The sequence below is a fragment of the Antedon mediterranea genome, chromosome 4, assembly GCF_964355755.1.
Source record: "Antedon mediterranea chromosome 4, ecAntMedi1.1, whole genome shotgun sequence".
Classification (NCBI taxonomy): Eukaryota; Metazoa; Echinodermata; class Crinoidea; order Comatulida; family Antedonidae; genus Antedon; species Antedon mediterranea.
Window position 1 is genome coordinate 22,091,529 of NC_092673.1, and position 14,391 is coordinate 22,105,919.

At 35.6% G+C, this 14,391-nt stretch overlaps 1 protein-coding gene across 1 annotated transcript; it reads left to right on the forward strand.

Moving 5' to 3' along the window:
- Positions 1 to 11,057: 11,057 nt before the first annotated feature.
- LOC140048107 (hyalin-like) lies at positions 11,058 to 14,164 on the forward strand. Its single transcript, XM_072093126.1, has 6 exons — positions 11,058 to 11,190; positions 11,330 to 11,572; positions 11,773 to 12,036; positions 12,668 to 12,907; positions 13,308 to 13,550; positions 13,733 to 14,164. Exons 4-6 carry the CDS (start codon positions 12,706 to 12,708, stop codon positions 13,999 to 14,001), a joined length of 714 nt encoding a protein of 237 aa, XP_071949227.1. The 5' UTR covers positions 11,058 to 11,190; positions 11,330 to 11,572; positions 11,773 to 12,036; positions 12,668 to 12,705; the 3' UTR covers positions 14,002 to 14,164.
- The last annotated feature ends 227 nt before the right edge of the window (positions 14,165 to 14,391 follow it).

Sequence of the window (14,391 nt, forward strand, 5' to 3'; positions counted from 1 at the left end):
GATAACAAAATGCAATCAAATAATTTTGTCATCAGGTTTCTGTAGTCTATGTATAGTTTTCTTAGTTTTCTAGTGTTATTTGCATGAAACAAGTTGAATTGATGTACATGAATGTTAGTTTATACGCAAATCCATATTATTATTTCAATCCGCCATGCAAAGAATTGGAATTTTTATAAGCGCTTCACCAATACAACTACTAGCTAGACTACTACTATAGGCTATCAGGCACTCCTATTATGGGCCACATGCTCCTCTATATTGTATCTGACTGACTGGCTCACTAAGTGTAAGCCTATGCATGCCTGGTTAAGCCTAACATAACAATACATGGTTAAGCCTACCGAACGTAATATATATATTTATAGGTTAGAGTTAGAAACTAAATAATACTCACTACATTTATTCAAATATCAGCGAAATAATAACATTCTCTAGACTCTGATAATATAACCGTGACTAAACATTGACAGCCTATCTATCGCATTGTGTACTTAGCAACCAACCTACCTGCAATGGCGGCCGCTTAAGCAAGTGTGCTATAGAGGGCGATTTCGCATCATCTTTTACATACATTTTTTATACACAAATTGTTGCGGTGGGATTACAAGTTATTATTCCATAAAACAAAAATATTATCTCCTCAGCTACCGAAAACATCGAACGACTGGCAAAGGTTGCTATTTGAATTTGGACGATTCGATTTTAGATTCGTCGCGATGCGAGCAAACCGATTGTTGAAAACTCAACAAAATGTTTAAATCCAGACTACAATAGTGAGTGTAAACGGGACCTAAATGATGGGTGGGGTACCATATAGTGTAAACACGGTTTATTAAACCAATTCTAAACCAATTCTATAATTTTGGTTGATGGGTCATGGTACACCACTGAACTATAATAATAAAATGTAACTATGGCCTATATATGAGTTTGATGTGCATTTTAATTAATTTGTGTGTGGAACAACTAAAAGATATTTAACCAATTAATTTTTTACCTGACTATTTCAACTACTATGGTAATACCGTGAATCGTCGAAAAGAAGCTTATAGTACGCTGGAAGTCCTAAAAAAAGAAGCCCGTTGGCTTTTCGGTATTACATTTCTAATAATAATTGTTATGTGTGAAAACAACTAAAAAGCAGCGATAGGAATAGAAAGTCATTATTTGATTCAACTAGAAGTATAACTTGTCTTACAGATCCATTATCCACCCACAAAAGTAAGTAAGCCGACGTATGTATGTCAATATGCAATATACCAAAATATAGATAAGGAGATTTTGTACAAAAATGATTCTAAGTGCCTGCAGTATTTATTTATTCAATTTTCTGCCACATACAATACAAAGAAGACAAAACAAATATAAAAGGCAAGGAAAGATCAAACAAATAAATTTAGTTGCTCTACGCTGAACTCCCTCAGGTTGTCTTATATAAGTTTTATCATAGGAAAATGTCGTAATACAGCATCTCTTGTGTATCACATGTGGTGCCTGTATCATTTTAGGTTAGTTTATGATATTAGGTGATAATGAAACACATGTGATGCTGTTACAATGTTTAGATAGACCACGAGGATTTCTACCAACTTTATTCAATTTTAAACATGTTAGAAAGCAAAATAGTCATATCAGTAAACGAAACTGTGAAATACCATCAATTTACATGTTTATAATCCGGGGTTTGGTGACTATAATAACCAAGCGGATTCATTTCAATTTGGGTTCAGTTAACAAGCAGAAAAGTTTAAATGGTACAAACAAAGCTTAAAATAACAATGTAATCACTTGAAAACATGTGAAAGAACGTAAACACAAGGCAAAATACAAAAAATAGCGTTTACAATAATCAATCATAAGTCAGTTGAACGGAAGGTTTAAGTTAAGACTAAATTATATAATACAATTTGATTTGATACAGAAGTAATTTAGGATATTTACTTTAACACAAATTATTATCAGGCCTATACATTAATTCAGTTATATAAAAAAAGAATCATTGGGAACAGTGCACATTAGTGTAGTCTCCCTCAAAATGTTGAACCATGCAATGGAGATTTAATCGCACTCTTCTCTGATGGAAATATTCATATTTATTTATTTGTTCTGTCTTTATGCTGAATGACACTTTCAGTGCTAAAGCATTGATTTCCAAAGTGGTTCAGTAGAGAAACATTAACAATATAATAAAAATAATTCAAAGACAACTAACAAAGTACTTTACATTAGTACACACACATTTACAAAAAGGTAACTATCTACAAAAAATACAATATATATAGATAATATTAATAATGATAACAAGATGGCCGTGTATGTTTTGATCGAATGAAGCCTAAACGATACATTTGAGATTTTGTTTGTTTTTCAACAATATTTTAGAGGAAACCCAATCCAGACGTCAATTTTCCAATAAACGGCAGATACGCTATTTCGTGTTTGTTTTTTTCTTTTTTGTCTGTGAAATATAAAACAAATAATGTATGTTTTATATAATATACACTGAACGGCAGACATTTTTCGAAAGCGTTAAACAATGTTGTAGCCCTCAGTACTTGATGTATTCCAATCTTTAGGGTTGTCCTTCTTTGTAGAAAAACAAACTCTTTTGAATTTGGGAGTGTACGTAGTACGATTACAAGTTACGTACAATTAAAGTTCAAGCACATTCGTTTTATACAACACAAACTTATTTTTAATTATTTGTAATTATATTCCACTATGGACGCTTTGGGAAAATGTCTGCCGTTCAGTTAGTACTATAAATAGTATTATTATATAATGATCATGTATTCTACTTATACATACATTAATTCCTTAACATATGTTGTTTTTAATTATCCATTTAACATAAAAACAAAAATAATATTGATTTTGTGTTTTTCAAAACGGTTATTAATATCAGAACCTCATCGCTCAGTCTAAAAGAGAATCACTTTTTTGCATAGCCTCTTGTGTGTAGTTCTGATTCTGTGACTTCCTCTTTTAAGATTTGAATCAATGACTTAGTTGTTGCTATTAGCTGTCCATCAAAAATCCTTGTTTCATTTGGCTTCAACCATTCCTCCATATAATCTATAATATCAGATGCCTTCCTTTTGTCGCCATTCTTTAAAGATACCTTACTTTGTATATAAAATACAAGTGCGATTGGGTGCAAATAGATAAACCCTACTTCAGCAGTTTCGGCAAGAAGTAGCAGCTTTTTGTCAGCTTCCCATACATACTTTGTAAAGAACATGCTAGGTTGTATTATTACACCGATTTGCCTGTTCATTGCTTGCACGTCTTTTGTCGTTATACGAAAAAATAATTCATAGTCTCTAAATAACTCTTCCAATGTATAATAATTCCCATTCTGATAATGATGTATTATTATACGGGCTAACCCACCAATTCGTTGGTCACTCCACTTGTCAGGAAAAACCATTTCAGCTCCAAGTATGTAGTATTCAATCGGCTTTTTCTTGTAAAGCTCCAATCTTTTAGCTGACACATAACCAACTGTATTCCGCAAATACATCAACAAATAATTGTATACATTACCTAAATATCTGTACAAACGCTGAATAGACATTTTCTCATACCCTTTAGGTACAACGTCTTCAATTCTACTAACTATCGGTAGTATCATTTCTTCTGGCAATCTGAGAATCTCCGAGGGGTGTCCTCTCTTTTCTATGAGTCCTTCGATAACGAAAAGTAAACTCTGAATATCTGGTCGTACCCATTGCGCAATTTGTATATACTCATATTTGTCGTACAGAGATCCTCCTGGGAGTAATTTGGTAATAGCCTTTTCAAGCTCTACTTCAGCCCTCGGGTGATATGTGAGATTTGCTTCCAATGTTTTGTAGTCATATACTTCATTGACTCCAGGGATGTCTAGGTTTTTGCACATCGAGTTAATGGCATGGAGTTCGAACGAACCATGACCGACAGTGGACATAAAAAATTCCCAAAGATCTGGGCTGTTTAACTCTTTTAATTTTCTTTGAACCGTATCACACATTTTTCTTGGCAGATGACCAATCAAATTTTGTTTGGGAATGAAATAGTGAGGCAGAATTCTTTTTTGGTAACATTTAATGAACCAATCTAACACTTTTCTGATCAAATCGATGACGCTGTAAGATTCTGTATGTGGAAATGTTTCACACATCCACAAACAAGCTGTCTTAATAAAATAAGAACAGAATGGCGTTGGTCTGTCAGGATAATTTAGTTCCCTTTTCTTGAGCGCCTTTAAAGCATACATGCATTTAGCAATTGGCCCACTGATTTCTTGAATGAGTTCTCTTTCAGATAAGGAAAATGACCACCTCCATTCTACATCCTTTGATTGGCTATCAGGGTGTGCTACAGCAACAACAAGACATCCTAAACTTAAGACTTTACATAAAAGCTCTTGAGATGGCCAGTCGCTCTTCCTCTCTCTAGTGAAAAACTCATGAGTGACAGAAGGCCACGATTTGCATTTCATGCATGGGACTGTGTCTTGTTTTCCTCGTGAATGATGTGTTTCTGAAATGAAAGTTGTTATTGATGGCCCGTGTACTTCTGTATGCCCATCACCTTTTAAAAGGCCACTATTATCTATCAAACTGCTGCATTTCAAATATCCATCGTTATCAACACTGCCTCGTAATTGATGTATTAAATTATCTTTATCAACTACCTTAAGCTTTAGAAACGCTGGTTCTTTTTTATTTTCCTCAGCCATCACATGTCCTCCTTGGTATTGGTCTCCTTCAGTTGGCGGTTGGCACAAAACAATTGGATAGTAAAAACTATAGCTTTCATGACATCAACGTCGCCACAGATTGCCCAAGGCATACCTTCATTTCCACTTCCGGTTTGATATTCAAACCATTTCCAGATACCTGTCATGGACAAACGTTCCCAACATTCCTGATAAATTCTAGCTGTAGCGATATTAGAAAATCTCGCAGTCATGTTTAAGCCAATTATTGCATCAGCAAGTCTCTCCATTAAGCGTTGTATATTGTTATTTTCTGCCATAGTTGCACTTTATCACGAACTAGCAGACGTCTGACTAACACAGTATGTACACATCATTATCATACTTATTTGAGTTTCTTCATGGTTAGACTTTGTACCGTACAGGCTGCGAATGTTGATTTTTAAAAAAGATGAAAACAACCCTTAGAGGATAGAGAAATATATACAAATCACATATATTGCCTACCATCTCAAAACTTTTCGAACGAGTCATGTATAATCACATTTGGTCCCATGTTCATTCTACCATCTCTCTCTATCAGCATGGTTTCGTTCCCAACAGGTCATGTGAAACAAATCTTGCTTGTCTTCTGACAACTGTGTATGATGCCATCAAGGGCAGAGCACAATGTGATGTTATATATACTGACTTCTCAAAAGCTTTTGATTTGGTGCCACACAATCTTCTTATTTTTAAACTTCAACGACTTGGTTTTAATCCTCATCTTTTGTCCTGGTTCAGAAGCTATTTGGATGGTAGACGTCAACGTGTAGTTATCGATGGCGAGGCATCTGAGTGGCTTCCAGTTCATTCCGGTGTTCCTCAGGGGTCAATCCTCGGTCCCCTCCTTTTTAATTTGTATGTGAACGATATTCCATCGCTGTTTCGCTATTCAGATTGTCTTATGTTTGCTGACGATCTAAAAATTATTAAAACTATCAACAGTTATGAAGATGCTGAAATGCTTCAGGGAGACCTTACTAAATTTAGTTCCTGGTCCACTTTGTGGGGCATGATGTTAAACTCTTCCAAGTGCAATATTTTGTCCTTTACTTTAAATAAAAATAAAATTGTTTATGTCTATTCCGTCGACGACAAACCTATTAATAAGGTGCATCAACATCGTGATCTCGGTATTATTTTAGATAGTTCCCTTACTTTTTCTTTTCATGTTGATCATCTTCTAAATAAATGCAATAAGCTGCTTGGGCTGATGTGGCGCAATGGAAAATATCTCGGTCGTTCTTCCAAAGTTTATCTATATATCACCTTAATCCAACCTAATTTAGACTTTTGTTCTGTTATTTACAATTCAATCTCCAAAACCCAAGCCTCACGTATTGACCGACTCTATTCTAGATTTTTGCGCTACATCAGCCACAACCACAATCAGAATAATCTTTTTAAATGTAACAATCTTTATAATTGTGATGATAAAAAAATATATCCTATATCTCCCCCTTCATTACGTAGATGTCACAATGATCTTATTTTTCTTTTTAAATGTCTTCATTCTATTTTTGACTGCAACTTTATCTCCAATTTCGGTATTCGTGTTCCCGCCCGTAATTTAAGAAACAATAGTATCCTTTGTGTTCCCTTTTGTAGAGTCAATGTTCTCAAAAGTGGTTACATCAGTAGATTAAGTTTTTATTATAATAGTTTAGTCCAGGCCCATCCCCATATTGACATTTTTAATTCCAATCTTTATCTGTTTCGTCGTAATTTAAGTGTTTCTGAGTTGTTGTAATTGTTTTGTATCTGTTAAACCAAGCTGTAAGTGGCGGATTTGTTTCTGCTGTTGTTTCTGGTTTTAAAAATAAAATAAAATAAAAAAATAAAAATATAGGTGATCTGTATTGCAGGTGTACGGTACATATACTAACGTTAGTTCCGACTGTTGTCACGCTATAGGTCAATGTTTAGGCCTATCATGAGTGTGTTCACTTGATAATCCCGTCTACTTCTTAAAATGTTATTTAGGTCTACTTTGTGACCAGTTTATCTTATATCATTTGATGAAATACAATGAAATGTAATTGGACGCTCATGTTTGCTTTACTGTCTAATAGACCTAAAAGAACTTCGACAAAGTTATATAGCTTATTCCTCGAATACACCACGTTTCAGTTCTTCATAATTTTTTTAAAAGATATTACAATTAGTTTCCTAATTGTAAAATACACAATCAATAAACAGCCAAATGGCACCTTAACGACTAAAACGCTACCGAAACTAAAGGGAGAAGCGTCATCTGATATTTTTGACTCAACTGGGGAAGAGTGCTCACTCTTCCCTGGTTTAATATGCCATGAATACTTTAAATACGGTTCACCAACTCCTTGTAAGGCTATTGTAACTCATCAGGCTAAACAAAGTTTGATACTGTACTACTCTTGTTGTTTTTTATCTTTCATTTTATAAATAGCACACACGTGACTATACCAATCTAAAGTTAGCATAATTATCTTTTTTTTTACTCATTGATTACATTTAAAAATGTTTTCTAAAAAATGTTTGATTTTATCTTTACTTTGGACATTTTACCTATGTTCGGCTCAAGGTAGGCCTAGTAAGTTAAGTAATATACAAATAACGATCATTTCATAGTGATTTAGTTTTTGTGTTATCATCATTGTGAACCACTGTATAGTCTTACCATGCTTAAATGTTTTGCGTTTCTATAAAACAATTAATATTTTGTTACTGAATGGATAAAGAATATATCTAAAAATTGCATCCATCCCTCAACCCTAATGTTACACGCAAGACACAAATTAAGTTTATTTAAATTTGACTCAAACAATTGGTCTCATTTTGTGACAAGTTTCGCTTTCGGAAGTAATTCACAGTGTGCTCATTTTTAGTTTCTATTTATTCGTTCCTGTAAACGACATGTATTATTGTACTGCGGTACGTATTTGAAATTTAACGCTGAAATTACTATGTATTCTTCTATTGCTGTCATTAATATCGGAACCTCATCGCTCAGTCCAAGAAAGGTAATCACTTTTTTGCATAGCCTCTTGTTTGTAGTTCTGATTCTGTGACTTCCTCTTTTAAGATTTTAATCAATGACTTAGTTGTTTCTATTATCTCTCCATCAGAAATCTTTTCTTCATTTGGCTTCAACCATTCCTCCATATAATCTATAATATCAGATGCCTTCCTTTTGTCGCCATTCTTTAAGGATACCTTAGTTTGTATATAAAATACAAGTGCGATTGGGTGCAAATAGATAAACCCTACTTCAGATGTTCCGGCAAGAAGTAGCAGCTTTTTGTCAGCTTCCCATACAGGCTTAGTAAAGAACATGGTAGGTTGTATTAATACACCGATCTGCCTGTTCATTGCTTGCACGCTTTCTGTCGTTATACGAAGATGTGGTTCAGCCTCTCTAAATATCTCTTTCAACGCATAATAATTCTCATTCTGATAATAATGTATTATTACAAGGGCTAAGCCACCAATTCCTTGGTCACTCCACTTGTCAGGAAAAACCATTTCATCTCCAAGCCTGTAGTATTCAATCGGCTTTTTCTTGTAAAGCTCCAATCTTTTAGCAGACACATAATCAACTGTATTCCGCAAATACATCAACAAATAATTGTATACATTACCTAAATATCTGTACAAACGCTGAATAGACATTTTCTCATACCCTTTAGGTACAACGTCTTCAATTCTACTAACTATCGGTAGTATCATTTCTTCTGGCAATCTGAGAATCTCCGAGGGGTGTCCTCTCTTTTCTATGAGTCCTTCGATAACGAAAAGTAAACTCTGAATATCTGGTCGTACCCATTGCGCAATTTGTATATACTCATATTTGTCGTACAGAGATCCTCCTGGGAGTAATTTGGTAATAGCCTTTTCAAGCTCTACTTCAGCCCTCGGGTGATATGTGAGATTTGCTTCCAATGTTTTGTAGTCATATACTTCATTGACTCCAGGGATGTCTAGGTTTTTGCACATCGAGTTAATGGCATGGAGTTCGAACGAACCATGACCGACAGTGGACATCACAAATTCCCAAAGATCTGGGCTGTTTAACTCTTTTAATTTTCTTTGAACCGTATCACACATTTTTCTTGGCAGATGACCAATCAAATTTTGTTTGGGAATGAAATAGTGAGGCAGAATTCTCTTTTGGTAACATTCAATGAGCCAATCTAACACTTTTCTGATCAAATCGATGACGCTGTAAGATTCTGTATGTGGAAATGTTTCACACATCCACAAACACGCTGTCTTAATAAAATAAGAACAGAATGGCGTTGGTCTGCCAGGATAATTTAGTTCCTTATTCTTGAGCGCCTTTAAAGCATACATGCATTTAGCAATTGGCCCACTAATTTCTTGAATGAGTTCTCTTTCGGATAAGGAAAATGACCACCTCCATTCGACATCCTTTGATTGGCTATCAGGGTGTGCTACAGCAACAACAAGACATCCTAAACTTAAGACTTTACCTAACAGTTCTTGAGATGGCCAGTCGCTCTTCCTCTCTCTAGTGAAAAACTCATGAGTGACGGAAGGCCACGATTTGCATTTGATGCAAGGGACTGTGTCTTGGTTTCCTCGTGAAGGATGTATTTCTGAAATGGAAGTTGCTACTGATGGCCCGTGTACTTCTGTAGACCTACCTTCTTTTAGGCCACTATTATCTATCAAACTGCTGCATTTCAAGTATCCATCGTTATCAACACCGCCTCGTAATTGATGATTTAAATTATCTTTATCGACTACCTTAAGCTTTAGAAACGCTGGTTCTTTTTTAATTCCCTCAGCCATCACATATCCTCCTTGGTATTGATCTCCTTCAGTTGGAGATTGGCACAAAACAATGGGATAGTTAAAACTAGCTATCATGACATCAACGTCGCCGCAGACTGTCCAAGGCATACCTTCATATGCACTTCCGGTTTGATATTCAAACCATTTCCAGATGCCTCTCATGGACAAACGTTCCCAACATTCCTGGTCAATTCTAGCTGAAGCGATAACAGCAAATCTCGCAGTCATGTTTAAGCCAATTATTGCATCGGCAAGTCTCTCCATTAAGGGTTGTATATTGTTATTTTCTGCCATAGTTGCACTTTATCACGAACTAGCAGACGTCTGACTAACACAGTATGTACACATCATTATCATACTTATTTGAGTTTCTTCATGGTTAGACTTTGTACCGTACAGGCTGCGAATGTTGATTTAAAAAAAAGATAAAAACAACCCTTAGAGGATAGAGAAATATATACAAATCACATATAGGTGATCTGTATTGCAGGTGTACGGTACATATACTAACGTTAATTCCGACTGTTGTCGCGCTATAGGTCAATGTTTAGGCCTATCATGAGTGTGTTCACTTGATAATCCCGTCTACTTCTTAAAATGTTATTTAGGTCTACTTTGTGACCAGTTTATCTTATATCATTTGATGAAATACAATGAAATGTAATTGGACGCTCATGTTTGCTTTACTGTCTAATAGACCTAAAAAAACTTCGACAAAGTTATATAGCTTATTCCTCGAATACACCACGTTTCAGTTCTTCATAATTTTTTTTAAAGATATTACAATTAGTTTCCTAATTGTAAAATACACAATCAATAAACAGCCAAATGGCACCGTAACGACTAAAAGGCTACCGAAACTAAAGGGAGAAGATTACGTCATCTGATATTTTTGGCTCAACTGGGGAAGAGTGCTCACTCTTCCCTGGTTTAATATGCCATGAATACTTTAAATACGGTTCACCAACTCCTTGTAAGTTACAATACTCATCAGGCTAAACAAAGTTTGATACTGTACTACTCTTGTTGTTTTTTGTTGTTAGCTTTCATTTTATAAATAGTATAGTACACACGTGACTATACCTATGTAAAGTAAATGGAAACGTCACAGTGAGTGATATCTTTGCCGAGTTAGCATAATTATCATTTTATGTTCTACTCATTGATTATATTTTAAAATGTTTTCTGAAAAATGTTTGATCTTATCTTTACTTTGGACATTTTACCTCTGTTCGGCTCAAGATAGTAAGTTATGTAATATACAAATAACGATCATTTCATAGTGATTTAATCTTTGTGTTATCATCATTGTGAACCACTGCTTAGGCTTACCGTGCTTACATGTTTTACGTTTCTATAATCTTTTTCATAGAATAAAAATGTACCTGATCATTATTGTGAATTTGAATTTGAATTACAGATGCGAGTCCCGTGTTGACGTGTCCGGCTTCTGTTAACATCAGTACAACTTCAATTCATGCTACCGCCAACTGGATTGTAACCGTCACTGACAACGTTGATACTGATAACAGCAACATGTGATTTGAATTCTGGTTCTCTATTTACAATCGGTCAAACTATCATAACGTGTTTGGCAAGTGATTCTGCTGGTAATTTGGGTAGCTGTACCTTTAAAGTAAACGTTGGTAAGTAGGTCTATCTATATTTAATGGAGAAATTATGAAAAAATAATGTGCCCACACAGAATTGATGATCAGTGATATTGTGTTTGTTGGTTGAATTATTTCCCCCATTCTCTATTATATTGTTTGTTTTCTCTATCAGTTGACAAAGGAAATCCCAGTGTACAATGTCCTGGTGTTATCACTGCTGAAACTGGTTCTTCAAACCAAGCTAGAGTTGTCTGGTATCCACCGTTCGTTACTGATAACCAGGACAATAATCTGATTGCAATCTGCACTCCTTCTTCTGGCGTATCGTTTGGTTTTGGTTCCACTACGGTTACTTGCATTGCTACTGACGCTGCCGGTAACGTTGGAAGCTGTAACTTTAGGGTAGACGTTATAGGTGAGTGATACTATTCAATTAACTTGTTTTGGTAACTTGTTTAACTCTATTGGACAATTATACCATACCAGCGAGAACGATACACTAGAACACAAACATGAAATGGCGCATATGTTACTCTCCCTGATAGATCTTTCATTAGTTAATGATCAAAATCCTGAACATAATATTCATTTAATTATATTTCAACAATTTTTAAGATAACGCTCCGCCGAATATAACATGCTGTAATGACATCTATGTTGGTAAGGATCCAATTATATGGCTAGTTGATGTTCATTGGACGTATCCAATAGTCAATGACAATATTGATATTTCTCCGGAAACTACTTGTCGAAGGTATGCACACCACGAGGAAGCAAATCAACCAGCTGTATTGGACGTTGGAACTTATACATATGCGTGTACTGCTAAAGATTCTGCTGGAAATAGTGCAACCTGTACATTTGTAATCGCTGTCATTAGTAAGTTCTAGATTGTAGGGAGGCCAAAAGCCTTCATGATTTCAGAGCTTAACACCTTCTTGGGAACCTCTCATAATCGTGCAGCTTTTATTTTTGGATTTTAAATAGCATTGTCACTCTGCCATTCGAAGCCAAAACCAAAACAATATATTATAAATAAAATAGAGGCCTACTGAAAACCATAATACAAAACAACAGATGATTTAAATTTAGATTAGCCTGGACAAGTCAGAGGATTTTTGCGTTTAAAAACATTGGTCACGGGTCACGAGACGCGCTAAAAGTTTGGCATTTCGTCGACCAAAGTGGTGGCTCCAAAATTAGCCCGATAAGACGGATAAACCCGATATTTCGCAATGTATAAAAGCACCTTCACATCATATTATACGTGACTCTCATGAAAGTATAAATCGATTTTGTAGGCCTTAAGAGAGTTGGTTCAGTTCATAGTTGAGATTATTTAGAGGGTTAGGTTCAGTTCATAGTTGAGATTATTAAGAGATTTGGGTTCAGTTCATAGTTGAGATTATTTATAGGGTTAGGCTCAGTTCATAGTTGAGATTTTTTAGATGGTTAGGTTTCTCCATGCATGTATTTACTGGAATATCATATATTTTTGGTTCATTTATAGACGATTCAGTAAGTCCCACTGTTAGTTGCCCTATTGATATGCATGTCAAATCATCAGGAACAACTGTAGCGGTGAATTGGGATGATCCAGTAGTCAGTGACAACATTGACATTGCCTTATCCACTTATTGTTCACCGTCATCAGGCTCGTTGTTTACTCAAGGGTTGGCCGTTGTGCAGTGTTACAGTACCGACGATGCTGCTAATGTGGGGAGTTGTGCTTTTCAAGTTAACGTCACCTGTAAGTCTATTTTTTGTTTTTCATACGACGATCTTATCTAAATAAATAAATCGGGGTTTTAAGTACCACAGCACGACCAGGGGTGTATGGGTTAAACAAATAAGTCCATGTGAATTATTTAAAAGACATACAGAGTGGGACCACGTGCGACGCCCATAATGGTCATTATCTATCATCAACCACCCGATTTTACAGCTGTAATAAATACGTCTTAACTAACTATCGCAAGTCATACAAATCTATTAAAAATAACAACAACGATAATATTGAATAGACAGGATGGTTTGTGCTAATCGGGACTTTTTGAATTGTAACAGAGTGTCAACTCCTGACACACAGCACACGCAAACACACCCCTCCCCCAATCGCTCTAAATTGTATTTGCTTTGTTTCGTTAAAGTTGTAGAAGACCATGTTGACCCAACCGTGGTATGTCCAAATGATATCAGCACGAGCACAACGTCAAGTGTTGCTACTCCGACATGGGATGTAACCGTTACAGACAACGTGGATGCACATGTAGTAGCTACCTGTGTACCTAATTCTGGTTCAGTGTTCAATATCGGTGAAACGACCGTAACTTGTTCGGCAACTGATACGGCTGGCAATTCCGATAGTTGTATCTTTAAAGTTACAGCTTTATGTAAGTTGCATACATTGTAAACATTCTTTAGTATTCAGAAAATAACAGTCATTTGTCTGCTGTTAATTAGGAATCATTATACTGTATAACATTTTATTTTGGTCACAGAAATAGAAATCAAATATTAGGCCTACAAATAATGTATTAGCCTTTACAGCCTTTTTGTTACCGTAACCCTCTAGTTATCGAGAATGGTGGTACTGGTGAAGACGATGACAATGGTGACGACGATGGCAATGGTGGCGACGATGGCAATGGTGGCGACGATGGCAATGGTGGCGACGAAGACAATAGGGAAGTCAAAGATAATACTGAAGTCAAAGGTGATGACTTTACAGAGGACAGCAGTAAAAATGATAATACTTCATCAGTCAACTTGAATGTGATTATTGGTGCTGGCATTGGCCTATGCGCCTTCACGTTATTGGTAGTTCTTCTCATATTCAGGTAATTTAGATAGAAGGGCGCGCGTAGGCCTATATCTGTCATCACCCTTCAGACTGGCAGCCAATCAGAATGTACAGCGCCGGTAATTGTCATTAAAAGCTCTCTCTTTTCATGTTTTACTGAAAATAATAAATAAATATATCATATAAGTGCACAATCTATGAGATCCATGGTTAAACCATGGAGGTATAACTCTATGGTTAAACAGAACATTCTTCTCCTACAAGTACGTTTTTAGCGGCCTTCTTGAATTAATTTAATTTTGTTTAATTTGATAGGTTTTACTATTCTTATAAGAAAGAATTGCTGAAATCTAGAACCACGACAAGTGATAGTATTGGAACCACGACAAGTGATAGTATTGGAACACGGACGTACACTACACCAATTTCAG